The sequence below is a fragment of the Oncorhynchus mykiss genome, chromosome 6 (assembly GCF_013265735.2).
Source record: "Oncorhynchus mykiss isolate Arlee chromosome 6, USDA_OmykA_1.1, whole genome shotgun sequence".
In the NCBI taxonomy this organism is placed as follows: domain Eukaryota; kingdom Metazoa; phylum Chordata; class Actinopteri; order Salmoniformes; family Salmonidae; genus Oncorhynchus; species Oncorhynchus mykiss.
In genome coordinates this window covers 58,991,091-59,018,754 of record NC_048570.1, presented here as the reverse complement: position 1 = coordinate 59,018,754, position 27,664 = coordinate 58,991,091, and the positions used below count along the sequence as shown (strand labels likewise).

General features: G+C 45.0%; 2 protein-coding genes across 6 annotated transcripts in view; one reads left to right on the top strand and one right to left on the bottom strand.

Moving 5' to 3' along the window:
- Window positions 1-13,649, top strand: part of LOC110526249 (dpy-19 like C-mannosyltransferase 3) — a 35,652-nt gene extending 22,003 nt beyond the window's left edge. For all 5 annotated transcript variants that reach the window (XM_021607053.2, XM_021607052.2, XM_036980611.1 and 2 more), the window contains 9 exons: window positions 3-76; window positions 514-672; window positions 1,556-1,684; window positions 3,449-3,560; window positions 3,849-3,905; window positions 4,212-4,294; window positions 10,026-10,158; window positions 11,230-11,388; window positions 12,212-13,649. In XM_021607053.2, coding sequence (XP_021462728.2) covers window positions 3-76; window positions 514-672; window positions 1,556-1,684; window positions 3,449-3,560; window positions 3,849-3,905; window positions 4,212-4,294; window positions 10,026-10,158; window positions 11,230-11,388; window positions 12,212-12,424 — 1,119 coding nt within the window. In that variant the 3' untranslated portion in view covers window positions 12,425-13,649. The remainder of the gene's footprint in view (window positions 1-2; window positions 77-513; window positions 673-1,555; window positions 1,685-3,448; window positions 3,561-3,848; window positions 3,906-4,211; window positions 4,295-10,025; window positions 10,159-11,229; window positions 11,389-12,211) is intronic.
- A 4,567-nt stretch (window positions 13,650-18,216) lies between these two features.
- Window positions 18,217-27,664, bottom strand: part of LOC110526935 (neural-cadherin) — a 186,056-nt gene continuing 176,608 nt past the window's right edge. Inside the window, exons 32-33 of the mRNA XM_036980609.1 lie at window positions 22,307-22,461; window positions 18,217-21,084 (exon numbers count right to left, since the gene is read on the bottom strand). Coding sequence (XP_036836504.1) covers window positions 20,566-21,084; window positions 22,307-22,461 — 674 coding nt within the window. The 3' untranslated portion in view covers window positions 18,217-20,565. The remainder of the gene's footprint in view (window positions 21,085-22,306; window positions 22,462-27,664) is intronic.

The following is a 27,664-nucleotide window of genomic DNA, read 5'->3' as shown; positions in this document are numbered from 1 at the left end:
AGCAAGCGTTGCAGCTCCGATCTGACGAACACATCTTTAAATTCATCAAGTCCAAATTTGGCTTGGGGCCTACCAGGTAGAATGCACTGACTTCTTTCATCAGGTTTAAGTGATTCACTAATTGACACTTACCAAGTGTAGAATCCTGAGATGATAAAACCCCTTTCATTGATCGCATATTAAATATTATTTATACACGCGGAGGAAATGTGCTGTGGTATTTCAGATTAAGTATTCAGCAAACTGCGGCAAAACAACTGCTATGTCAATTCTCAAAGGCACAGTGTAATAAGAGCTTGCCAATATATCTCTCTCTCTTTCTGTGTCTCTCTCTCTTTCTGTCTCTCTCTCTCTTTCTGTGTGTCTCTCTCTTTCTGTGTCTCTCTCTTTCTGTGTCTCCCTCTCTCTTTCTGTCTCTCTTTCTGCCTGTCTCTCTCTCCATTTCTGTCTCTCTGTGTGTCTCTCTCTCTTTCCCTGTCTCTCTCTCTCTGTGTGTCTTTCTGTCTCTCTCAGAGATTTCGATGCCAGTCTTTACCTGTGTGAGGAAGCCTTTGGGCTGCTTCCCTTGGACACGTTTGACCGCTTGGCTGGCACTCTGCTGGCATACCCTTACCTCGTCACCCTGATTGTGCTCCTGGTGATGCTGGCGCTGTTAACACTGGCCAACCTCTGGTAAGGTAGATTTCCTTCTGTAGCTGTGGACTGAGAATGACGTTCGGACACAGCCCACAAATGGGTTGAGTCATGACCCGGACAGAACGGGTCCCTGGCTTCCAAGCGCTCTCAGCCTTAATCCCATGTGGCTATTTCAATACTTATCCACATTTAGTTGTGTTGTCATTCATTTTCTTCATTCTGTTTCCTTAAATTCCTTCACCATCTGTCATGCTGAGGCCTGTCTTATCTGGCAAAAAAAAAAAAACTGAGAGTAGAGTTCAAGAGGTTGCTTGTTGGTAACCCCACACATCTATCACATAATAATTATTTTTAATTAGTCATTCATTATTTCTTCTTATTAATAATTAGTAAAGAGGCTCTCCTTTTTGTATTTGTATATGCTTTATTTGGACAGTTTCACAACTGACGGGGAGGTAGATGAGGAGGAGACACCGTAGGAGTCTTTGCACATATAACTTTGATTTAGCCGCTCGACTGCCGCTGCTGTCAGTTTCGTTATCCTCTAGCTGTGTGGAGACCTACTACAACATATTGATAGTAGTGGTTGGCAGGCAGCATCACAACAATCCTCTTGAGTCCTCTCCCTAAGTCCCTGTAAATATCTGAGCATGTCATCACTGTGTTGTTCCTTCCCTGTTTGATGTGAGCGAGAGAATCCTGCTCCTATCCTTTTTGTTTTGTCCTGTTCTGATTCCAGTTATCAGAACCCAGTCTGGACACCCAGGCACTCAACCCTCCCACAAGCTAATCATTACAGGCTCATTTCATATACGCCAGTTAACCTTTCGGAGGAGAGCGAAAGACAAACGGAATAATCTGCTTTATGTCTCTTTCGCCTTTTTTATGTATTATGCATCAATGTTTTTCCTATTCTCAGTGATTCTTCAGCGGTCGGGCGGCCGCCAAAAGGCCGGTTCGAGGAGCGGCCGATCTGTATGCGGGCAGATGTCGCCTACAATCTGTTACACACAGTCTTCTTCGGCCTCCTGGCGCTCAGCACCATGAGGTGAGCTCCGCTGCTTGTTCAAGAGGATATCTCTCCGGACATGTCTGGAATTTTGCTGAATAACCAACATCTACTTTCTTTCTTTCTTTCTTTCTTTCTTTCTTTCTTTATCTCTCTCTCTCTCTCTCTCTCTCTCTCTCCTTCTTATTATTTCTGTTTAATCTACCCATCTGTCCTTCGTCTGAGTGGGCCTGCCCCTGTTCATTTGATCCCCCCCCCCCATTTCTCTCGCTCTCTCCAAACCCTCTCTCTCTCCAAACCCTCTCTCTCTCCAAACCCTCTCTCTCTCCAAACCCTCTCTCTCCAAACTCTCTCTCTCTCTCTCTCCAAACCCTCTCTTTCTCTCTCCAAACCCTCTCTCTCTCTCCAAACCCTCTCTCTATCTCTCTCTCCAAACCCTCTCTCTATCTCTCTCTCCAAACCCTCTAACTCTCTCTCCAAACCCTCTCTCTCTCTCTCCAAACCCTCTCTCTCTCTCTCTCCAAACCCTCTCTCTCTCTCCAAACCCTCTCTCTCTCTCCAAACCCTCTCTCTCTCCAAACCCTCTCTCTCTCCAAACCCTCTCTCTCTCCAAACCCTCTCTCTCTCCAAACCCTCTCTCTCTCTTTCCAAACCCTCTCTCTCTCTTTCCAAACCCTCGCTCTCTCTCTAAACCATCTCTCTCCAAACCCTCTCTCTCCAAACCCTCTCTCTCTAAACCCTCTCTCTCTCCAAACCCTCTCTCTCTCTAAACCCTCTCTCTCCAAACCCTCTCTCTCTAAACCCTCTCTCTCCAAACCCTCTCTCTCTCTTTCCAAACCCTATCTGTCTCTAAACCCTCTCTCTCCAAACCCTCTCTCTAAACCCCCTCTCTCCAAACGCTCTCTCTCTCCAAACCCTCTCTCTCTCCAAACCCTCTCTCTCCAAACCCTCTCTCTCCAAACCCTCTCTCTCTCCAAACCCTCTCTCTCTCCAAACCCTCTCTCTCTCCAAACCCTCTCTCTCTCCAAACCCTCTCTCTCTCCAAACCCTCTCTCTCTCCAAACCCTCTCTCTCTCCAAACCCTCTCTCTCTCCAAACCCTCTCTCTCTCCAAACCCTCTCTCTCCAAACCCTCTCTCTCCAAACCCTCTCTCTCCAAACCCTCTCTCTCCAAACCCTCTCTCTCCAAACCCTCTCTCTCCAAACCCTCTCTCTTTCCAAACCCTCTCTCTTTCCAAACCCTCTCTCTTTCCAAACCCTCTCTCTTTCCAAACCCTCTCTCTTTCCAAACCCTCTCTCTTTCCAAACCCTCTCTCTTTCCAAACCCTCTCTCTCTCCAAACCCTCTCTCTCCAAACCCTCTCTCTCCAAACCCTCTCTCTCTCTCTCCAAACCCTCTCTCTCTCTCTCCAAACCCTCTCTCTAAACCCTCTCACTCCAAACCCTCTCACTCCAAACCCTCTCACTCCAAACCCTCTCTCTCCAAACCCTCTCTCTCCAAACCCTCTCTCTCCAAACCCTCTCTCTCCAAACCCTCGCTCTCTAAACCCTCTCTCTCCAAACCCTCTCTCTCTCTCTCCAAACCCTCGATCTCTAAACCCTCTCTCTCTCTAAACCCTCTCCCTCCTTATCTTGCCAAACGTTTTGATCATCACGCCATTTCCAGTTTGTGATGTTTATTTTTCTGCCTCATAATATAAGGAGAACGCTGCTGATAATTTTCCTCATAGCGCCAAGTACGTTGTGCAAAGTTGAAATAAGGTTGTTCTGATCTTTTTAATACACTGTTGTTCTCCTCTCTCCAGAATGAAATATCTGTGGACTGGCCATATGTGTGCCTTTGCTGCCTATGGTGTGTGTGGCAAGGAGCTGTGGTCCCTCTGCCTAAACACGATCCACTGTAACACTAAAACAAAGGTAAAGGCAACAGCTCAGATCCCAAAGGTTTCTTTTAACAGAAGAGTGAGCACAGTACCTGTTAGCAGGTTCTGCATTCCACCATGAGATGGCCCAGCCCTACACTGAGGCAATAGGAACACATTGAAATGGTAGCTTGCTTGTACAGTGCTGAACAGTTACAACCTTATCCAGTAGGTGGCAATATGGTAACAACCGATTTACACCAAGATGTCTGTATAGAGAAACAAAATGTCACAACAGATTGTAATGTTCACCCTGGTTATTTTCTTTTCTCTCATTTTGCAGCTGAGGCTGATCAGGTACACGGTTCCACTTGCCATTCTGGGATTTCTATGTTACAAGGTGAGACATTTGCCTCGCTATTTCATCACAATTTGCAGTACAATATTTTCTCACCCACAGAGATTGCAGTAAATGTGAACTGATATGGAGTTAAAAATGGAAGCGGCTACCGGCTGGTGACTAGTGTGTTAAGGACTTTGGCTCTCTCCTCCTCTCCTCACTCTATCAACAGTACAGATGAATTGGCAGTCACTGGGATGTGTGAATGGATGTGTGAGTTATATGAAAGTGATTATTGTGAGCGGATGTGTTTCTGTGGAGTTTGGTTATTTAAAGGTATTTTTCCTTCATGCTGTTCCTCTGTAGTTCTGGCCCAAACTGATGACGGAAGTATCAGAACTGAGAGAATTCTACGACCCTGACACCGTTGAGCTGATGACCTGGATTAGGTAAAAATCCGATGTATTTCTGCTTTAATCTGCGCACATACAGTTGAAGTCAGAAGTTTACATACACTTAGGTTTGGAGTCATTAACACTCGTTTTTCAACCACTCCACAAATTTCTTTTTAACAAACTATAGTTTTGGCAAGTTGGTTAAGACATCTACTTTGTGCATGACACAAGTAATTTTTCCAACAATTGTTTACAGACAGATTATTTCACTTATAATTCACTGTATCACAATTCCAGTGGGTCAGACGTTTACATGCACTAAGTTGACTGTGCCTTTAAACAGCTTGGAAAATTCCAGAAAATTATGTCATGGCTTTAGAGGCTTCTGATAGGCTAATTGACATCATTTGAGTCAGGTGGAGGTTTACCTGTGGATGTATTTCAAGGCTTACCTTCAAACTCAGTGCCTCTTTGCTTAAAATCATGGGAAAATCAAAAGAAATCAGGCAAGACCTCAGAAAAAAATTGTAGACCTCCACAAGTCTGGTTCATCCTTGGGAGCAATTTCCTAACGCCTGAAGGTACCACGCTCATCTGTGCAAACATTAGTACGCAAGTATAAACACCATTGGACCATGCAGCCGTCATACCGCTCAGTAAGGAGACGCGTTCTGTCTCCTGGAGATGAACGTACTGGTGCGAAAAGTGTAAATCAATCCCAGAACAACAGCAAAGGACCTTGTGAAGATGCTGGAGAAAACAGGTACAAAAGTATCTATATCCACAGTAAAACGAGTCCCATATTGACATAACCTGAAAGGCCTCTCAGCAAGGAAGAAGCCACTGCTCCAAAACCACCGTAAAAGCCAGATTACGGTTTGCAACTGCACATGGGGACAAATATCGTACTTTTTGGAGAAATGTCCTCTGGTCTGATGAAACAAAAATATAACTTTTTGGCCATAATGACCCTCGTTATGTTTGGAGGAAAAGGTGGGAGCCTTGCAAGCCGAAGAACACCATCCCAACCATAAAGCACGGGGGTGGCAGCATCATGTTGTGGGGGTGCTTTGCTGCAGGAGGGACTGGTGCACTTCACAAAATAGGTGGCATCATGAGGCAGGAAACTATGTGGATATATTGAAGCAACATCTCAAGACATCAGTCAGGAAGTTAAAGCTTGGTTGCAAATGGGTCTTCCAAATGGACATTGACCCCAAGCATACTTCCAAAGTTGTGGCAAAATGGCTTAAGGACAACAAAGTCCAGGTATTAGAGTGGCCATCACAGAGCCCTGACCTCAATCCTATAAACAATTTGTGGACAGAACTGAAAAAGCGTGTGCGAGCAAGAAGGCCTACAAACCTGACTCACTTACACCAGCTCTGTCAGGAGGAATGGGCCAAAATTCACCCAACTTATTGTGGGAAGCTTATGGATGGCTACCCGAGACGTTTGAACGAAGTTAAACAATTTAAAGGCAATGCTACCAAATACTAATTGAGTGTATGTAAACTTCTGACCCACTGGGAATGTGATGAAAGAAATAAAAGCTGAAATAAATCATTCTCTCTACTATTATTCTGACATTTCACATTCTTAAAATAAAGTGATGATCCTAACTGACCTAAGACAGGGAATTTTTACTATGATTAAATGTCAGGAATTGTGAAAAACTGAGTTTAAATGTATTTGGCTAAGGTGTATGTAAACTTCCGACTTCAACTGCAGATGCACACGTGCGTGGATGCCAAACAAACGCAAATCAGGTTAGCTTTGTTCCACAGATCAAATTCCACCATCGTTGCCTGTGACTGCATGTGTTTATGTGAAATGTAGATTTGGTGAGCTTGTGGCGCATGAATAAGACATGGAGGTCTGGCGAGGACCCAGCTGTTGGCAGTGGTTCAGCCCGTGGCCCAGGCCCCTGTGGAAGGGTTTTATCAAGCCAATCAGTCCTGATGTGATCGGAGATGGATGTTGAATTTGGCGTGGCTCCTTGGCTCTGAGAGAGACTGACTGGGGAGGACCGACCTTAAAAAGACTCACTCTGTGAAATGACACAGGTTCTCTTCCTCCAGAGAAAATCCAATTTGCTCGGCGGATTAGCGTGTAGCGTTACCTTCGCTGGTGCTGGCGCATTAAGCCTCTTGCCATGCGCTAATTACATTTAAGATGAAAGAGTTAAGCGGGGATCGTGTTTCATGAGACTCGGGCATAGCAAAGCTGCTCTTGTTTGTACATTATCACAAATTCAGAGCGAATGTGAACAAAAAAACATAGGAACATATATTTCTGTCTCATTCACAGTGTTGACATGAAGTACTCATTGATTTGTTGCGGTAATCTTGCCGGGGAACGTACTCGAACATACCTTCTATCCATGGGCAACTATTTTAAAATAGTTACATTGTAGTAACTCTGAAGAATTCGGGAGATTTAAACAGTGCAACAGAGATGTTAAGGAGAGAAGAAGACGACTTGTTTGCTGACTGTTTCTTTTTCAGTTAAAGCGGAGTCTGTAAGTCTGTCAGTCCCCTCCAGCTTCCTCCTGCTAACTGCACATTCAGAAGTCAGTGGTAGCTCGCCATTGTGTATGAAAATGCTTGATAATTTCTCTCTTGACTGTGCCGGCTCCACTCGTGATGGTGCCCTTTTTAAGTTATGCTGGTGTCTTGTCATTTCTGTCTTTTGACCGCATTGTGAGGCACCGTCATCACAGACACCCTTATCATTTAAGCGTTGGCTGCTATGCAATTAATTTCCCCTCTTTTGTTTGGTGGTTAATGTTGTCACGCCATCCTTTTGATTCTGGAAAGCTGAGTTATTTCAGAATTGTTGCCTTGTTTTTGAATAATGAAGACAAATGAAGCTTTTGTTTTCCCAGGGAAACTTCTGTCGCTGTAAGAGCGGCTGTTCACGACTGGAACAATGAGGACGTTTTCGCGCTGTAAACTGTGTATTTCTTCATGTTTTTGATACGCTCATATCCTCCACTTTCACTCCTTGCTAATTGTCGTTCTGTCAGCTTGATTTTTTTTTTCTCTTCCTTATAATTTGTCGAAATTTGAAGTTTTCCCCTTATTATACATAGTCTCCAGAGGATCTCAGTAGCTGTAAGTAAAACTCTTGTCTGTCCTCGTATGAACCACAGTTATCCCCCCCCCCCCCCCCCCTCAGGATAATATCAATGGAAAGCTTGTGACTTCGCCCACCGTGAAATTGCATTATAATAACATTTTTGCCAACCCTCCCTCTCTCAACCGTTCAGTCAGTCAATCAATCATCATCACCCTCCGCTCAGTCTCTGGACTCTGTGGCGGTTGAATTGGCCACTATAGTGGCTTGTTGGTGTAACAGCCGATTATCTGTGGCGGTCCGTCTCTTCTAGCTGGGAGCAGAGCAGATCGGCCAGTCAGATAGGATGAGCAGAGCTGTAGGATCTTAGGATGGACGTGACAGGCCCATCTCTGTTTCGATCTCCGTCTGTGCCGTACCTGAGCTCCCTACAAATCTCAGCCGTTAGCATCTCAGAGCTGTTAGCATCCCCCTCCCTCCCCTACCTGCCTCTCTTGGACTCTTGCTGTGTAGACATTCTAGTAGGCTGTCCTCCTTTACTCTCTGATTCGTAGGCACTGAAACTTTCCACCCATCTGCTCTCTTTCTCTCTCTCTGCCGGCAGCACTACCACTTTAAAGTCTGCATCAACAGGTGTACAATGGTGTTAATTTACTGCATGACATAGTCCCACCTCTGCATGTAGCATAACTAACACACAGGCACATTCATGCATACCAATTTCACACTTAATCACCACCCGTGTCCGTCTTCTCCAGCTATTAACAGCATTAATACATTTTTATAATGTCACCGGGGCGGCGGGCGTTTAGATAGCAGAATATAAATCTGAAATGAAATAGAAATCAGCTGAGGTATGAGGAATCTCACTTGAATATGCAGTAATTAAACACAAACTCCCACAGAGAGGAAGGAAGTGACCCGGAAGAGCAGGTCAGAGGTCAGCCCCATCACCCCATCACATACAGCCCAGGGTGGTTGGCGATTAGCCCCACAAGCTGCTAATGTTCCTAGCGGGGGCGTCCTATCTCTCCCCCCAGAGTCCAGAGGGAGCTAGCGGTCCCAACCTATCCCCCCTTTTCTGTGATGTGGATTTTAATGGCAAATCAACATGAGGTTTGGGGGAGGAATGGAGGAGCTAATAGCTGCTGTGAAAGAGGCTCTGCTGTGATCTCTTACAGAGTTAGTGAGCGATTTGATTTCCTTTTCTAATATAGATAACACAATGACTCCTCCACCAGGGAATAGTAAATTAAACTGAAATCATTTAATTCTATGTGTGTGTGTGTTTGAGCAAACTACCCTTTTCTTATGCTCTTTTGTGCTGTTTTCGACTGCCTAATTGATTTGTGAAATACCTGAACAACAGCTCCACAGGTGGTTCTCAACCAACTATGCGCACACTGTGCTGCTTATTTCTGCCTGAAATTACCTGATATCTCAGTTATTACCAACAATTACCACTAACATATTTATTACTGGAAATGGTTGCTATGAGTGGAAACGCACTCTCTCCCCACACGAGTGTATCCGTGCAATCAGACTTGCCCATGTTGAGGGAGAGTGTATACAGACCAGACTGTAAACATAATGATTGTTCCGTCTTCTGTGTTGTGGCTCGTGATAAAAAAAAAAATTAGACGCCCCCTGAGTTGTGTAGCTGGTCAGAGGGAGTCTCAGGCATGTACCGGTGTAGGATGAGTCACTGTGTCGATGAGCGGAGATCAGTGTTATGAGACCGAGCAGGCCCAAGGTTGGGCTGCGGCAGGAACAAGGCTCTACTTAAGAGTCAGCCTCTCTAGGCTGTACTCATATAACAAATTCCACACCGGGCTTTGTCCTTCCTGTGAGTCCTCACCCACCACCTCCTCTAGAACACCTTGAGAAAGATTCCTTGGCGAAAGAAAGATAAACATGGTTTATTTTTTCCTGATAACTATTTTATGTTCCCAGCAGCCTTAGCAGGCTGCCCTTTCGCTAGCCTTTCAATGTCTCCTTGAAGTTGTTCCAGTATTTGTTCTTAAGATAAAGTGAAAGTCTTAATATGTCTGCGAAGGTTATCGTTAAAACAACCTGATGGCGTTGAGTAAGGGACACCTGCAGTGTGCAAGTACAGATGTCCGTGTGGTAACTCGCCCGCTGCTGAGTCACGAGGGAGCCAACAAAAATGAACGCCGCCTTGTTAAATACACAAATACACCGGGCTCTACAGCGTGTTCACGTCTTCTACCTCTGTGTGGCATACAGCAGTATCAACACCGGTCTCCCAAGAAAAACACTTCTTCTACCTCTGTGTGGCATACAGCAGTATCAACGCCGGTCTCCCAAGAAAAACACTTTTTCTACCTCTGTGTGGCATACAGCAGTGTCAACGCCGGTCTCCCAAGAAAAACACTTCTTCTACCTCTGTGTGGCATACAGCAGTATCAACACCGGTCTCCCAAGAAAAACACGTCTTCTACCTCTGTGTGGCATACAGCAGTATCAACGCCGGTCTCCCAAGAAAAACACTTCTTCTACCTCTGTGTGGCATACAGCAGTATCAACGCCGGTCTCCCAAGAAAAACACTTCTTCTACCTCTGTGTGGCATACAGCAGTATCAACGCCGGTCTCCCAAGAAAAACACTTCTTCTACCTCTGTGTGGCATACAGCAGTATCAATGCTGGTCTCCCAAGTAAAACACTACTTCTACCTCTGTCTTCCAGCTCAAAGACCCCCAAGAAGGCAGTGTTTGCTGGGAGCATGCAGTTGCTGGCTGGGATCAAACTGTGCACAGGGAGAGTCCTGACTAACCACCCACACTATGAAGACCAAGCCCTGAGAGAGAGGACCAGACAGGTAAAACCAATCCTTTTATCCTTATCCTACTTCTATACTTAATTTGTTTATTTTTTTTATTTAAAATTTTAACACAAGGCCTGACCTGAGAGGGAGAGTAAATATGGAGGACACCTGTAAATATGTGTTGACCAGGGTTGGCGGTCAATTCCATTTTAAATTCAGGCCAACCAGGGAATTAAACTGTCCACTTGGAAAAGAAAGGGCCGTGTTCCAGTCATCTCCAGAAATGGAATGGAATTCAGAAGGCATGACCTCACCTGGGTGGTGATCCTATCAAGGGGAGGACACCACTTCTGTGTACCTGTGCTGTGATATTAGCATGGAGGGGACCGTCAACCGCGGCCGGGGGAATGGAGTCACATAAGCCTCAACATGAGAGTGTGCTGTCAGTCACTTTTTATATTTCCTGTCTGGCTTTCCCCTCAGTTTTACAGAAGCGCGTGACTTTATCAGCCAGACGACGCCGTGTTTTCATCTCACCCAGGGATGGCAAGTAGCGTTTGTCAGATGCAGAGATTAATCGTGGTGGTGTGAACCGTCTCTAAAGCTCGTTAGACAGCGCAGCACGTGGGTCTAGGTGAGGGGGAGGCGGCCAGACAGGCAGAGAGGAGACGGTGCAGGGCTGCTGGATGGTTGGGTACAGAGCGTTCTGCCACTCTCCGGGTGGCGCTCTACAGCGTGTGGTGCTGTGCCGTGCGGTGGTGTGGGGCTCACGGAGCTCTTTCAGGCAGAGTTCTGACTAATGAAGCTCTGTAGCTGTGGGAGGGAGAGGGAGGGGGGCTCCTCAGGTTGGGGGACTCCTCAGGTTGGGGGGCTCTGGCTCTGCCTGGGGGACGTGAGCAGAATGTTCCCTCCACACCACCCTGCTGCGTGTCTGTCTGCCAGTCAGCGCCACAGAGGCGTCAGCCCCCAGCACCAGCACGGCCCGCTGTTAACACTCATCGCAAAGTCTCTCATAGCCCTCTATCAATAAGTCATGCCTGTCTGTGTGTTTGTGTGTGTGTGTGTGTGTGTGTGTGTGTGTGTGTTATCCCCTGGCTGTGTTTTCTCTCCTCCTGGTCGTTTCAGGTGTATCAGATCTACGCCCGGCAATCCCCGGAGGAGGTCCACAGGATCCTGCGCGCGGCAGGGGCTGATTTCGTGGTGATGGAGGACAGCGTCTGCTACGAGAGGAGGCATGGCCGGGGCTGCAGGCTCCGAGACCTGCTGGACCTGTCCAACGGTCACGTAGGTGTCGTTTCTGTTCTGTAACGGCAGGGGTTGGGGTTCTGCGATGCCCGCTCGTTCACAAATGTATGACTGCCCGCGGCTGTATGTACACGCGTGAGTGTTTTGATGTGTACATGTTTGTTTAAACAGGAGGCAGATTGTTTGGTTAAAACATAATTTTTTTTTGGAGAGAGTCGATAGGAGGAATATTGATTGGACTGCTTCAGTATGAGAGAAAGGGAATGACGGATAGATTCTTTGGGTGTTTGTGAGATTGGGATGGGGAGGGTTGTTTGGGTGTGTGCGCGTGTGCATTGCATGTGTGTGTTTGCATGTGCTCCCTATAAATCACATGTTGTCTGTCAGCCTCTGTCACTCATAGACACTTCAAAGTATGATTGCTTTGAATGGGCTCAATTACAGGCAGCGTTCGGGTCTGGAGATTCATCCTCCTCTGATCTGTGTCTCACCGCTGGTTGAAAGATGCATTTTCTCTCCTCCCGCTTTTGATGCCAGGAATAAATGAGTCACTGGTTGTTTGGATTTCTGGAGGCATGCTTGCCTTGCATAGTCTCATCCTTCCCGAGTGGTGTGTGTGGGGTTAGTAATGTTTCACTGCATGTGATCCCCACGTCAACATCAACTCTTACAAATCTTTATTGAGAGAATAACAAAAAACGATTTAAAATGCATTTTTTTTGTTAATTATTGAATACCCTGGATCCTTGTGGTTTGTTATCCCCATCTTACCTTCAAGTACAAATCTAACTCAAGGGTACTATTTACTTGTGACAATACATGATGTCTGAACAGTTGAATGCGTCTGTGTTTTTTGGATTAGATCATGGATGGCCCCGGGGACAACGACCCAGACTTGGTTCACGCCCCCCATCCTCGCTTCTGTGAGTCCGTCAAGACAGGCGGCCCTGCCTACACAGCCCTCTTCTCCCGCGTGTTCCAAAACAAGACCTTCCACGTCTACAAGCTGAAGAAGGGCAAGAAGAGAGCCAAGGCAGACAGAGAGCCGGTGGCCATGGAGGATAAAACCCAGTAATAAGACCCTGGGTTACCCCATAAACAACGCCCCACCCACCCATATCCAGCCCGCCGCCCAGTCTCCGACTCAGCCTCCTGCTCCCTGCCAAGTCGATAACCTAATGACTGCTCTCCGCTCCCTGCTCTCTGGTCTACCCGACTTCATCTGGAACCATGGCTGCACTCTCCCACCCGCCGCCCTCCCTCCTTCCATCCCTCCGTGCGCCACGGCAGCCCGAGGCAGGTAATCACGTCCGGCTGACACGGCGCTGATTTGAGCAGCGTCTGATTGCGGCGGGCGAGCAGATGAGCACATGCATATCAAACCAGGGCTTTGTGTCGGGAAGCTCATGTGTAAACAGGAGAGGAGGGATGACGGCGCATCACAACAACATTCACGGCTCCCTCTCGCTTTCACCCAGACTAAAGGCAGAGCAGAGAAGAAAGAGGAGAGGGACCTTTGAGAGGGGGCTGATTGAAAGCTAGAGCAGCGTGGGTAATTATTGCGAAGGCCAGTCTGGTCTCTTTGGTGGCCGGGTCTGCAGCCTGACTGCACAGCTGCACCCTGTGCCATTTTCCTTCATTTGTATTTTAAAAACCGTGCCATGTCTCGTCTCCACTTGTTAATGAGGACTCCTCTTTCGATACTCTCTCACTCAAACGCAAGGTTCTGCATACGTTGTCAGTTGCGGGGCATCAAGGGGAAGTGCCATTCTCATTGTAATGCATAACAGTCATACCACTGTGAAGAGGATTTGCTTGTTCATTCCGTTGCATTGAAATTGGATGTTTAATTTAGTTGGCTGACCATTTTTTTTTTACGAGGGAGAAGTCATTCCATTATGTTTTCCTAATAAGTGCATACTAATGTAATGTTGAGCATTGACATAGTTCATTTTCAAATGTATTAATAATTCAGTTTAGATGCATTGGTCATTTGAAGCAACAGTATTTTAATGGAAATTAAATGAGAAAATGTTTATTAACTGTGTGTATTCCCTCAACTCAACACCCCAGAATCTACATTATTCTGTAGAAGGACTGCATTGTGGGTAAACCATGACCACTGGTCAATGTTGAATTAGGTGAATGGTTAACATATTCATGGTCACTGGTCTATGGCTAACATGTACTTTTTTTCACATGTTGGTGCATTACAACATGGGATTGAAATAGATTTGTCATTTTCTGTCATTGATTTACTTTTTTTTATACCGATTTTAATAAAAATTAAATAACTCAAATATAGTTGTTGCATAAGTATTCACCCCCCTTTGTTTAGGCAAGCCTAAATTAGTTCAGGAGTAACATTTGGCTTAACAAATCACTTAAGTTACATGGACTCACTCTGTATGAAATAATAGTAGTTGACGTGATCTTTAATGACTACCCCTTCCTTTGTCCCCCCCTACGTAAGGTCCCTCAGTCAAGTATTGAATTTCAAGCACCGATTCAGCTACAAAGACCAGAGGGGTGTACTACAAAGCAAGCTACAGTAGATCTACGTATGGTTTTCTAGAGCTAGCCAGCTTCAGTTACTTTCCCATTCCAGCTCAGGCTTCCATCCGACCTACGATGGGGGATATTGCTCGTCCGTCTGCCGCTAACTCGAGCAGGCCTGTAACTGCGTTTGTATGTAGCACGTGGCTAGTCAAAACACCAGACTTTTCATTGGGACAATTCTGAAACATCAATCCATGGGAAAGTCAGTGCCACATTTTCATTTGTGCCGAAATCAAATTGAAAGAAAAGCTATCCAGCAAATTCAGCAGGCTTTCGTGTGAAATGGACTTTAATAAGTGCTGTCTGTATTTTATTACTTGGGTGTGGTTATTAACACACACATACCTTTTCCCCCACTCCTATTGATAAAATAGTTGTATTAAGTCCTAAATGTTTTACTGTGCGTGAAGTTTCAAATGCATTTGTCATTACTACATTTGTAATGTAATAGGTATTTTAATATGGTCACACTTTATTTGGATAGTCCAGATAGTCCCATCTGTAGATGCTCTACAGATGGTCATACTGTCAATATGCTATCAAGGTCATACTATCTGTTGTTAAGCAACTGTGGTTACGGTTTGGTTTATGCTATGGTTAGGGTTATGTTACGGTTAGGGTTAGGGTTATATTTAGGGTAAGGGATAGGGCTAGGGTTAGTAGATAGTTTAAATGTTATAGCTGCTCTACAGACACCCCCCCCCCCCCCCCCCATTTTTTTTAATAATAATAATATTCCAAAACTATAGTAATACTGCAACAAAAAAACATGTCAAAGGAATACACTTTTTGGCCTAAATGCAAAGCCTTATGTTTGAGGCAAATCCAACACAACGCATCACTGAGTAACTGTACAGTATCCTCATTTGCATCATGTTATGGGTATGCTTGACATCGGAAGAGACTGGGGAGTTTTTCAGGATAAAAATAAATAGGATGTAGCTAAGCACATGCAAAAGCAGGACAATAACCTACAGTTGTGGACAAAAGTTTTGAGAATGACAAATATACATTTTCAAGTCTGCTGCCTCAGTGTCTTTAGATATTTTTTGTGATATTTTTTGTGATATGGAATACTGAAGTATGATTCCAAGCATGTCATAAGTCTCAAAGGCTTTTATTGACAATTCCATGAAGTTGATGCAAAGAGTCAGTGTTGACCCTTCTTTTTCAAGACCTCTGAAATCCGCCTTGGCATGCTATCAATTAACTTCTGGGCCACATCCTGACTGTTGGCAGCCCATTCTTGCATAATCAATGCTTGGAATTTGTGGGGTTTTATTTGTCCACCCGCCTCTTGTGGATTGACCACAATTTCTCAATGGAATTAAGGTCTGGGGAGTTTCCTGGCCATGGGCCCAAAATATCAATGTGTTGTTCCCCGAGCCACTTAGTTATCACTTTTGCCTTATGGCAAGGGGCTCCATCATGCTGGAAAAGCATTGTTCGTCACCATCCTCGGAGGATGTGTTATTCTTTATTCATGGCTGTGTTCTGAGGCAAAATTGTGAGTGAGCCCACTACCTTGGCTGAGAAGCAACCCCACTCAGGATGCTTTACTGTTGGCATGACACAGGATGGATGGTAGCGCTCACCTTGTCTTCTCCGGACAACTTTTTTTCCAGATTCCCCAAACAATCAGAAAGGGGATTCATCAGAGAAAATGACTTTAATGACTTTACCCCAGTCCTCAGCAGTCCAATCCCTGTACCTTTTGCAGAATATCGGTCTGTCCCTGATGTTGTTCCTGGAGAAAAGTGGCTTCTTCGCTGCCCTTCTTGACACCAGGCCATCTTCCAAAAGTCTTCGCCTCACTGTGCGTGCAGATGCACTCACACCTGCCTGCTGCCATTCCTGTGCAAGCTCTGTACTGGTGGTGCCCCTATCCCGCAGCTGAATCAACTTTAGGAGACGGTCCTGGCGCTTGCTGGACTTTCTTGGGCGCCCTGAAGCCTTCTTCACAACAATTGAACCACTCTCCTTGAAGTTCTTGATTATCCGATAAATGGTTGATTTAGGTGCAATCTTACTGGCAGCAATATCCTTGCCTGTGAAGCCCTTTTTGTGCAAGGCAATGATGACGGCACGTGTTTCCTTGCAGGTGACCACAGTTGACAGAGGAAGAGCAATGATTCCAAGCACCACCCTCCTTTTGAAGCTTCCAGTCTGTTATTCAAACTCAATCAGCATGGCAGAGTAATCTCCAGCCTTGTCCTCATCAACACTCACACCTGTGTTAACGAGAGAATCACTGACATGATGTCAGCTGGTCCTTTTGTGGCAGGGCTGAAATGCAGTGGAAATGTTTTTGGGGGATTCAGTTCATTTGCATGGCAAACAGGGACTTTGCAATGAATTGCAATTCATCTGATCACTCTTCATAACATTCTGGAGTATATGCAAATTGCCATCATACAAACTGAGGCAGCAGACTTTGTGAAAATGAATGTCTCATTCTCAAAACTTTTGGCCACGACTGTACAACGCAAGGCCAAATCTACACTGGAGTTGTTTACCAAGAAGATAGTAAATGTTCTTGAGTGGCCAAGTTAGTTTTGGCTTAAATCTGCTTGAATATCTATGGCAAGACTTGAAAATGGCCCGTCTAGCCGTGATCCCCAACACCTTTGACAGAGCTTAATGAATTTAGAAAAGAATAGAGGACAAAAATCCAGGTGTGCTCAATCCAGGTGTGCTCAATCCAGGTGTGCAATGCTCTTAGAGACTTACCCCAAGAAGACTAATCGCTGCCAAAGGTGTTTCAAACATGTATTGACCCAGGGGGTGAATACTTATCTAATCAAGATCAATTCATGTTTTATTTTCCATTCATCTAAAATATATATCTATATTATTACACTTTGACATTACAGTATTTTGTGTAGATAAAAATTAAATCCATTTGGATCCCACTTTGTAACACAATAACATTTGAAGAAATCCAAGTGGGGTGAATACTTATGACAGGCACTGTAGTCTAAATCCTGATGTAAACCAATTCAGACTTAACAGGGTAATGTCAAATGATTCAATAATGTAAATGGTTGTGTGTTTATTTTATTGCATATTGGCAATATAGACTGCTTCATGTTGTTTAAAGATTTAACAACTTGAATGAAAGTGCCTTCAACATTTGTCTATTTAATCTCTGTGTTGATGTAAAATGTGTCTAGTGTTATTGAACCTAACAGTTGCTTGCAGTGCTGAAAAATGAAATTCTAAATTGTACACATGTCATTTTCATAGTTTTATTTTGCATGATTTAAGCTTTGTCAAAACTTGAAACTTTACAGAGGAAAATCATACGGGGGGGGGGGGGGGGGGGGGGGAGGTTACATATCAAATAGGCACCATTTTGGGGATCGAATGCAGATTGTTTACATGAATGTTTCCAATATTCTGTCGACCGCATCAGATTTTGTACCATCTGAAAAGCATTCCAAGTCATGATGACAAGTGTCTGTGGGCCAGTCTTCTTCATTACTTAACACTGTGTTTAATCTAGAAGACGCCCCTCTGCTATTCTGGTGTTTGTGATATTTCCTCTCCTATTGTTCTGTGTCTGTCTGTTCACCCAGTAAATGGGTTGGTCCTGTTTGACGTGCCTGTGGAGAAATTGCACTAGTTGGTGTATCATGTTTTATGTTGTTTCATCTTCCTTGTGAATGCAGTTTACCATTGATCAGTGTTCCATGTTCTTATCGAAAGGGACTTTGTTTCCTCTGTTGCTTTGTATAAAAAAAAAAAATTCTCTTCACATTTGGTATTCTGCTGTCATTTTTCCATTCTTTTGATGTTCACACCAAAAAATTAATTGCAAGAGAATAAATGCAATGATGGAGATACCAAGGCCAAAAACAAGAACTTGCTTGAGGCTTTCACTATCTTTTCTTGTCCTGTATACCATAAACCAGGGATCATCAACTAGATTCTGCCGCGGGCCGATTTAAAATAAATTAATAATAACAATTTTCTTGAGTGGATGGTCGGGGGTATGGAACATAATGACAAATTAACCGCAAGAAGCCCAAACAGATATATTTCAAACCTTGCTTACATTTGTATACGATCACAGACTATATCATGTGTGGGAATAGTTCATTAAAATAATTTGGAGCTGATTTCCTGGTGTTTTTACTTTTTTTTATGACAAACAATGAAATTTCAACAACATCTAAAAAAAAAATTGCTCAGATAACTTGGGCCGCAAAAATAAAACCACACGCGGGCCAAATTCGGGCCGACAGTTGGGGAACCCTGCCATAAACTCACATCATGCTGTATGCAAACAATCAGGAACATCACCGATTCAAACAAATGAATCTTTATTGAGAAAAAAGATTGATGCAAATACAAAACACCAAGATATCTATATTCAAAGCTGGTCATGATAATGATAAAAAAGATAAGTTCACTTTTTTTCTTAAAGAAGCAGTACGTGATCCATAGTTCTTCCATTGACACATTTAAAAAAGCAATGCCTTAATTTATCTTTCTATATACAAATGAGGTAAAAACATAAAATTCCACAATATGTCTGTATCCATTAGACAATGTTCAAGCCATTTATGATACAAATTAAAGTAGAATCTCTCTCTCCCCAACCCAGAGAGAAATCCTGTGAATCCCAAACACAATCTTCACATTTTAATCATTATTATTTTTACTAGCTCCTCTATAAGCCAGGTTCCTGGCCAACCGTGCTCGGAAGATGAATCAGAACTCCATCCCTTGAGGAGCTTTTGTTGTCTATAAAAAAGCATTGCATTGCGGCAGCGTTCCGTTCCCTCATCTCCCCATCCTATTTTAAACTCACGTTGTGGCTGCCTTCAGAAAATTGGCACGTTTGAAATCCGTAATCAGAAATGTCGACTTCTCAATCGACTTTTAAAACTCCCATGATCCTTTGGTTTACAGCATGACAGCGCCGCCATCAACTCCCATTAGGATTAGGGTTCTGATGTGTTTTAACACACTCCTACCCTTCACTGTTGTGCCGTCACGCTCAACATGCAGCATCTCTGCAGTGGAAAAATGGAAACTAAATCAAAATAATGAGGAGGGTGTGCTGACGCCACCTTGAAATACATGAAATACAACGTTGGCGTTTAGTCTATCGCAGAGGGAGGTTACGTTTCTTTTTTTATTTATTCCATTTGCTGTGCAACAAACCATTTCCAAAACCCTTTCCCGTCCCCTTCTCTACTCCCCATGGAGCTTCACAGCTCCTCACACAAGCACATTTAACTCCGAGTCCCGGAGGTGCTTTGAATGAGCACAAACTCTCCCTCCTTTCCACTCTTCCTCCCTTCTGCATTATACGGCTAATTTCACCTCCACGCTGCACTCCTCTCTCAAAGCAGAGGTGAACAACACAAATGCAGTGAACGCTGGCTTCTGAAGGGTTTTTAGTGTGGGCAGATTGGTCCTGGTTTATATGATAGGGGGGGGAACCGTTTGTGGGGGTAAGTGCATCATCCTCCAGCTTTGGGGAAGATAAATAGCTGAACCCCCCTTGGTGAGATCCTTAGTGTGACTACCCATGTGGCTGGATCATTTCCCTTCCAACACTCAAACTGCTGGGCTCATACTGTTTACAGTGAAAGCTCCCGCCACCTCTTAAACACAACCGGTAAACACTCCCTTTCAGACAAATATCAGTGAATACAGTGAGCTCTGTCTGCCTCCACAGCACCATGGCAACAACAGCGAAGGTCAGAGGGTGTCCACTGTCCATTCTATAGGAGGCTTCGGGTGCCACCCTCTCTGCACTTTCTTTCACCTTGGACCGCCATTCACCACGAATTAGTCATTTTGTATTCATATCATGGTCTTCAGCTGCAATGGTGGTGTTCAGAATGTTTGGTATTCCTGAGAAAGAAGGTTAAAGCTGAGAAACAGAAAAGGCCCTTTCCTCAGCTCCTCTGTCCTTTCCTTTTCATCTCTGTGGCTTGATTTCTGAGCTCTCTCCCTCCGGTGAATATAAATGAATAGAGGGGAGAGTGAAGTGAATAGAAAACCAAATCAAGTAAGGAGAAGTTTAGGATATGACTCACGAGCACAACTGTAACTGTTGACTGCACACCCAGCAAAGTGTTTTTTTTTTTAGAAAGAGAGCCCACTGGAAGGCCACAGAAAAAAATCTTCCTGTACCAAATGTCTAAGCAGTTTTTAAAACACTGATGTATCACAGACATAGAGAACGGAATACGGTATATCAAGGTCCGAGAGGTGCCAGGCAATCCTCGCAATTCATTTCACTGACAAATATAATAACATTTTCACCCGAATCATTGTCAACCGCAAGTCACTACAATAGGTGTGTGTGCCATGCTCGGTAAGTGCCATAATTAATCTGTCCGTGTCATTGATTGGCAGCTCCCATTATCCAGTGAACTGTGAGTCTCAGCTATAGGCCCGGTTAGGTTAACGTCAGTCCCAGCCTCAGCCTCGCTCTAGGCCCGTTCAGAGGGAAAAACCCTGTGGAGAATAAGTCACTCTCAGAGAGGGGAGAGGCCAAGCTCTCCAGCAGTCTCTCTCTCCTTCCCGAACTTCTCTCTCTCCTCCTATGCTTCCAATTAGTTTCCTGTAGCTCTGTAGTTTCCTGCTGTTTGGTGGTCTCTGCAATACAGTAGCTTGGTCTGTCTCCCTCAGCGTTCAGAGGTCACTGGCCTCGGTCTTCTCGTAGAGGGCTTTGAGTTTCTCAAAACGTGGGCCCCAATCCTTCAGGGAGTCTTGGCCCCTAGCCGTGTCCTCCTCCAGCCCGGCTGAGCTGAAGGAGCTGAGGGACCCGGCCAGCGAGCCTCCCCCCTCAGTGGAGAACACCTGCAGGGAGTCGAAGGGGGCCGTCTCTGGAGCCTGGTCAGCATCCCGGATGATCTCACACAGGTAGCGGGCCAGGTCCTGGCTGGAGAAGGACAGGCTCTTTCTGGCCAGCAGGAGGGGCCTGCTCTGGCCCTGGGCGGGGGTCCTGGTGGGCGGCACGTCCCTCCGCAGGGTGGTGGTAAATGAGGAGAGGGCGGTGTTGGCGCCCAACCTGCTAAGAGTGTCCTGGGGCTGGGGATGTTGGTGCTGGGTGTGGTGATGTTGGTGGATGGCCCTGGAGCGGCTGTACTGGACAGACTGGGCCGGACTGGGCTGGAGAGACTTCTGTAGCTCGGCCATATCATAGGCATTCTATACACACACACACGCACACACGCACACACACACACACACACACACACACACACACACACACACACACACACACACACACACACACACACACACACACACACACACACACACACACACACACACACACACACACACACACACACACACACACACACACACACACACACACACACACACACACACAGAGGGAGAGAGGATGGAATGTCAAAATAGAATGGAAAGGAGGAACAAATGGACAGATGGAGCAATAGAGAGTATTTCCGAATGTTATTAGGATCCCCATTAGCTGTTGCCAAGGCAGCAGCTACTCTTCCTGGGACTCAAACAGAAGTAAAACATCACATCATAGAGCAGGATGGTGAGAGTGAGGAGGAGGAAAAAAAGAGTATAGCAGAGCTTCCTCGGCGGTATCCCTTTTCTCCCCGTATGCTCTACCTGTCTACGTTTACAATCTGTCTTCATTTCCTCCCTTAGAGAGCAAAATCCAGATTAATTCTCTGCTAGTGGAGAGGTGACAGATCGTATTAGCCGAATACACCAAGTCATCTGAGAGAACGAGAAGGGGGCGAGGGGAGTGTTTTCACTTCAACAGAGCACAGGGAAATATTGGACGAGGGCTGGAGAACATCCATTTTTTTTTTTTTATATAACACACAATCACTTCAACGCTCATTTGATTCCGGCGAGACTGATTCACCCTCGTTACCACGGCAGTGCTTCACTCTGGAGAGATGGGAAGCCCGGGCCCTGGAGAAAAGGAGGATGGAGGAAAGTGGAGGAGTAAATGACACACGCGTGGGTGTGCTCCGTAATGGATTACCTGATGAGAAAAGTGTGCAAAGCCTGTGTGCTGCTGCAGCGTTCACGTCTACAGATCCACCAGAGGACCTGAAGTATTGCGGCATCACCAAGCATCTGATAATCACATTATGTCTAATTGTGTGTAAGGAGATTGTGCACATACAAACACTACACTGGTTGCGTTCTAGTTGGAGTAGGAGGTGAACCAGAAGGAGAAGGTGTTACAATGGCGTGGTGGGGAAGAGGAGCGTGCTTGAGCAAGTGTACTACCCATAATGCCTTGCCTGTAATCCAAAACGGAATTATTTCACTTCACAGATTCAGTCTGGGACTGTCTTCATTGAAACTGTTTGTGACAAGGGACCAAAAGGCACATTATCCCATTGTGTGTAGGAGACATAGATGTGTTAGCTCTTACCTGGTCCTCCTCTCCTCCTCCTTCCTCATCGTAGTTGAGCACGTTCTCTCTGATGTCCTCCCAGCCGTCATGGTGAGCTGACACGTGGTAAACGCCCTCCTTTAGGCCCTTGTAACTGCGCCAGCGGGTGTACAGGAAGATGCCCAGCAGCAGCACTAGGGGGCACCGGAGAGCACAGAAGGAGGAAGAGACAGACGCACACAGAGAGAGAGAGAGAGAGAAAGTTCCTGGTTCAGTTTGATTAGAAGTGACTGCGTGAACCGTTTCCACTGCGTTGATTTGACATTGCATTATCAGCATGATGGCTGGTGCTGAGAGGCCTGACAGGCAGACTGCTGACGGACTGCTATGACGGCTACCAAATAAGGGCTCTCTTTGCAGAGTGGCAAGTGGTACTCTCAAAATCAATCCTCCCCTATAGACTGCTGTGACCTTTAGAGTATATTATGTACCCATACAGTACTTCTCCATAAATCTCTCTATCTCTATCTATCCCTTCCTCCCCCTTCCATCACACCTTATCTGACTCAACTTCTCTGCTTTGATCATTCCTCAGATTTCTTCCTCCTCTCCTGCATATCTCTCTCTCTCTCTCCCTTTCCCTCTCCCTCTCCCCCTCTCCCTCTCCCTCTCCCTCTCTCTCTCTCTCTCTCTCTCCCTCTCTCCCTCTGTCTGTCTGTCTGTCTGTCTGTCATTTCAGTTTGTTCAAATTCCTTTTTGATATCCCTCTCTCCCTCTCAATTGCCCTTATTTGTTTTTGGTTCTATCTGTTGATTGTTGCGTGCTCACCTAGCAGTAGTTTGATAAGGTGTCACTTAGCAAGGGGACCAGGGTGACAGGCTGAGACTGATTGAATTTAAATCTCCCAATTATCAGGGCAATCTCTGAGTGAACTCTCACTCGTCAGAAGGTAGGTACCGGTGTACCCAACCAGAAACAAGCTGCAACACCGGCAATTTCTTTTATATATCAATTTACGAAGACAATGTTCACCCTCCTCGCACACGTGTCACAAGAAAATCAAGTCGCTTTTTAGAGGGCTTTGTAGCGCTGGGTCTATTGCACGGGAATATGCAATCCCATGTCTGTCTGTTTCTCTATCTATTGCAACATTACTGAAATGTTGCAATTGTCTTAAGACGAGAAATGCTCATCTAGGTGAGAGTGAGGTGTTAAAGAAAGTCTCCGAGATTGACACGCGATGCTGTTCTAGTTGTGTGTTCTGAAGGCCACCGTCTCTAACTCCAAAACACAGTGTTTGTGTATGACTGTCTGTCATCACTTGGATTGAGAGTGTTGTGTGATTAAGAAAAAGGTTACTCTGAAGTTAGGTTCTGGTCAGAGCTCATAGAGACTTCCCTATTGGGTCGTGTGTCTTCAAAGGCCCTCTCCGATTGAGAGATGTGTGTCTGTTCTCTGCAGGAGCTGAACTGTTGCTCTGATTACCAAGCAGAGGAGGTCTGAGTGGCGGGCTAGCTGCAGTCTGCCTCCGAGCCATTTTTTTCCCTCTCATCTCTTCTCCTCCTCTCCTCTCTTCTCCTCTCGTATCAGAACCCTAACAAAGCTTGTACTATCGATTGCATCACCCAACTAACGACCTCACACAAGCTTGTCCATAACCCCTAAGATAGACAACATGCATCCCAACGTCTAACACACACCACAGTCTATACCAGGCTATGGAATATCACACAAAAAAAAATGTATTCTGTCTACCACACTCATGAAAATGTAATATAGACACTGGCATGTGCATCATGTTGTGTCCTGAGATGCATTCATTTGGAGTAAAAAATAAAAAAATCACTGAAGAATGTTTGTTTGTTTTTCTGCACCACTTGGGGTCTTTTTGAGTGGAAAAAGGTTGTAATTTACTAGTCATGAAATACCTAATCATAAGACAAGTGTATAATTCAATCAAGAGCAAAGCATACTGTTTTGCATACCCTATGGCAAAATACTGAAACAGTTATATTTCTGATTTCAGCACAAATCCATATTGTGTAATGATAGCTAGATTCTTTATGCATGAGGACAGTATATAGTGTAGACTTTTCTCATCTCAGACCCATATGAACGTGGATAGAGGAAGAAAAGCGTGCTTTCCCTCTCTCCCCTGTTACACCATAGTGAGAGCATCCCCGTAGTGAGAGCATGGCGAGATGAGAATCTCTAAATAAATCAATCCTAGTCAATAATGAGCAGGCTCAAGGCCATCAAACTATAATGCTGTTTACTGCAGCGAGCCTAGCAAAGCCTGCTCTCGCTCCCTCCACTCCTCAATCTATTACTCAGTGTGTGTCTTTCCATTTCTCTCTTCCTTTCTCTCGTTCAATCCCTTGTACCTCTAATCCCTTTCGCTGTCTTTCGGTGTCTGTGTACCTCTCCCTCCCTGCCATCCCTCCTTTCTCTGTCATTCGCTCTCACTGTATTTCTGTCCTCTCTCATTGACTCTCTCTCTCTGCTCCACTTTTTGCTCATCTCATACCTCTATTGGTTCCAGGTTATCATTCACTGGCTAAATGGTTTGTCATACAACCCTCATTCCATCTCTAGCAAAGAGCCAGCTGAGGCTCCAAACCCACAGTGTAGACTCCATAGGATAACCCTTTTTGGTTCCAAGTACAGCCCTTTTGGGCTCCATGTAGAACTCTGTGGAAACGGTTCTACATGGAAGCCAGGAGGGTTCTACCTTGAACCAAAAGGGTTCTTCAAAGGGTTTTCCTGTAGGGACAGCCAAATACCCTTTTTTCTAAGAGACACACAGTCCAGAGACACATTTAAAAGGCTCCAGCCAACATCACCGTATAGCAGCTGTGGCATTTGTGCTTGTCACCGTGGAAACTAATCCGGATACAGGAAGGACAATAAAGAGGAGACATAAAAGAGGTATATTTGTATTCCTCTCTCTCTGACTGAGACTACTTTTTCAATCCCACCTCACAACAGACTCAGACTTTAGGATGAAAAGCTATACTAATCTGGAACTGAGTGCAGGACTGAAGGGATTAGGCCGAGCCTACACTGCACACACGAATACATACACACACACAGGGAAGTCCGACTGACTTCCCTGTCTCTCTCTCTGTGTGTGTGTGTGTTTGTGTTTGTGTGTGTGTGTGTGTGTGTGTGTGTGTGTGTGTGTGTGTGTGTGTGTGTGTGTGTGTGTGTGTGTGTGTGTGTGTGTGTGTGTCAGTTATCCAGAATATCAGTCAGCACCTTGAAATAGTGGAGAACCAAGCTGTTCCATTCCTTTCAACCATGAGTTTTCAGTGTGTCGCTTCACTTGCCAGATTTACAGTCTCTTAGAACCTGTTGTCACACACACAGCTGGTAGACAACACTCTGTACCAGTGTAGTTAGAAACATTCTCTCTGTATTCCTAATGATGGATAATTGATGTTGTATCTTGCTAGAGATCAATACTTTTCACAATTAGTCAATAACAGGTTTACTGTGAATTATTAGACAAACAATATAGATTATGCAGACATCAATCAACAAGCAGTTTCGGTAGCAAAGTAGGAAGAAGACAACATAAATATTACTGATTAAAGACAAAGAACAAAGGTTGAATCAGAATCAATGGGAATGATAGAGAAAGACGAGGATATGAGTATGGGAAACAAATTATGAAGACAAACGGGTTCTGAGAATAGTGTTTTATTATACATGTGATTCAAATATCTTATGGCAAAGAGCTTTACATAGTGACAAAAGGATGCTTGTCAATTCAAAAGTACATGAAATAGTATCGCACTACTCTAACGTTCGTCCAACCTATTTATATATTCATTAAAAGAATGTGATTCTATACACCATACACAGGTAGGGATTTGACAAGTATGGGGACATTTGAGGAGAGCAGTGTAACGATGTGCGCTGAGAGTCGGGGAAGCAAGTTCAGGGAGTGAGTGTTTTAATCAAATAAATAAATGCCACATCAAACCAAAAAACACAAACAACGCACAGACTTAACACTGGAACAGAAACAATAGCGCCTGGGGAAGGAACCAAAGGGAGTGACACGGGTAGGGCAGGTAAATCAAGGAGGTGATGGAGTCCAGGTGAGTGTCATAATGCGCTGATGGTAACGAAGGAGACAGGTGTGCGCCATAACGAGCAGGCTGGTGAGAGAGCACACGTGACAAGCAGATTCAAATGTGTCACAACAACAGCATTTGAGCTATTTGGCCGTGGCAGAAACAGGACCACTTGTTGGTTCACTGATTTCAACCCTGTCCTCTAAAAAATAATCCTCGCACTGACTTAACCATTTGGGGATGCCGAGTAAAATACACTCTCACAAACAAATGTTTAGAAATGTCTCACTAAGTGACTCAAGTAGCAGTTGGCGATGTGTCTTGCTATACCATTTCATTCAATAAAATGAAATGAGAAGTACATCAATCTCTCTATTTCAGATAAGACGCTGTGTGCATTGTATTGTGTGGATTGCCATGCACATTGTGTTTCTAGTATAGTGATTCGAGGTGCAATCTGGTTAAATTCACCATTAATAGGATGATGTGTGTGAGGCCTCTCCATCTCTCCCTCTCAGTTCAGAGTTCTGACTCACTGTGTTTTTATAAGGAGCCCTGGCGTGAGGAGAGGAAGCAGTAGGACACTGCTCGTCAATTCACTTCCGCATCAGCAACCCTGAGTGTTTCCACGGATACGCAACCACCAAACAGACCCAAGCGGTCCAGCTCCATGGGTAGCTAGGCTCTTCTCACGGGTGGAGAGGTTAGGCCGGCAACCACAGCATGTTACCCAATCAGCTACCCCTACTATGGAGTCAAACAGGGATTTATTCTGTACATTCCACCACGTAGGGGGTTCGTTCTGTAAATTCCCACTTCTGTACACTGTGGACACCTGTGCCTTTTTGCATTTGTCTCTTATCGTTGAGGTCACTGGACAACCTTGAAACACCTGCAGACTAACTGACCCTACTCATACAGTAGATGACGTCATTATACTGTAATCGTTGATCGTGCCCATGACAAGCCCTCTGGCACAGTGGTGTAAAAGTCAGAGCATCCTGTAGTCATAGGTTAGAGCCCGCTGGGTGGCTAAGGGGCATACTGAGACATACAAACAAACATAGCCAGAGGAGAGGCTGCAAGTCTGCAAAAAACAAGGCATTATTGGCTATTCAAATTGTCGGGGGGGAAAACACAAATATCAGGAGGTACAATATCTGGAGAGATGTCCTCTCTGCCCCTCAATTTAAGGCACATTGGCAGCACACACCCGGCGCACTACACCTGCTATTATCTCTGTGGCTCTACGGGCCTAAATTGGTCCTTTAGGGCTACACACTGATCATTGATCGAACAAGCAAGACCTAAAAGC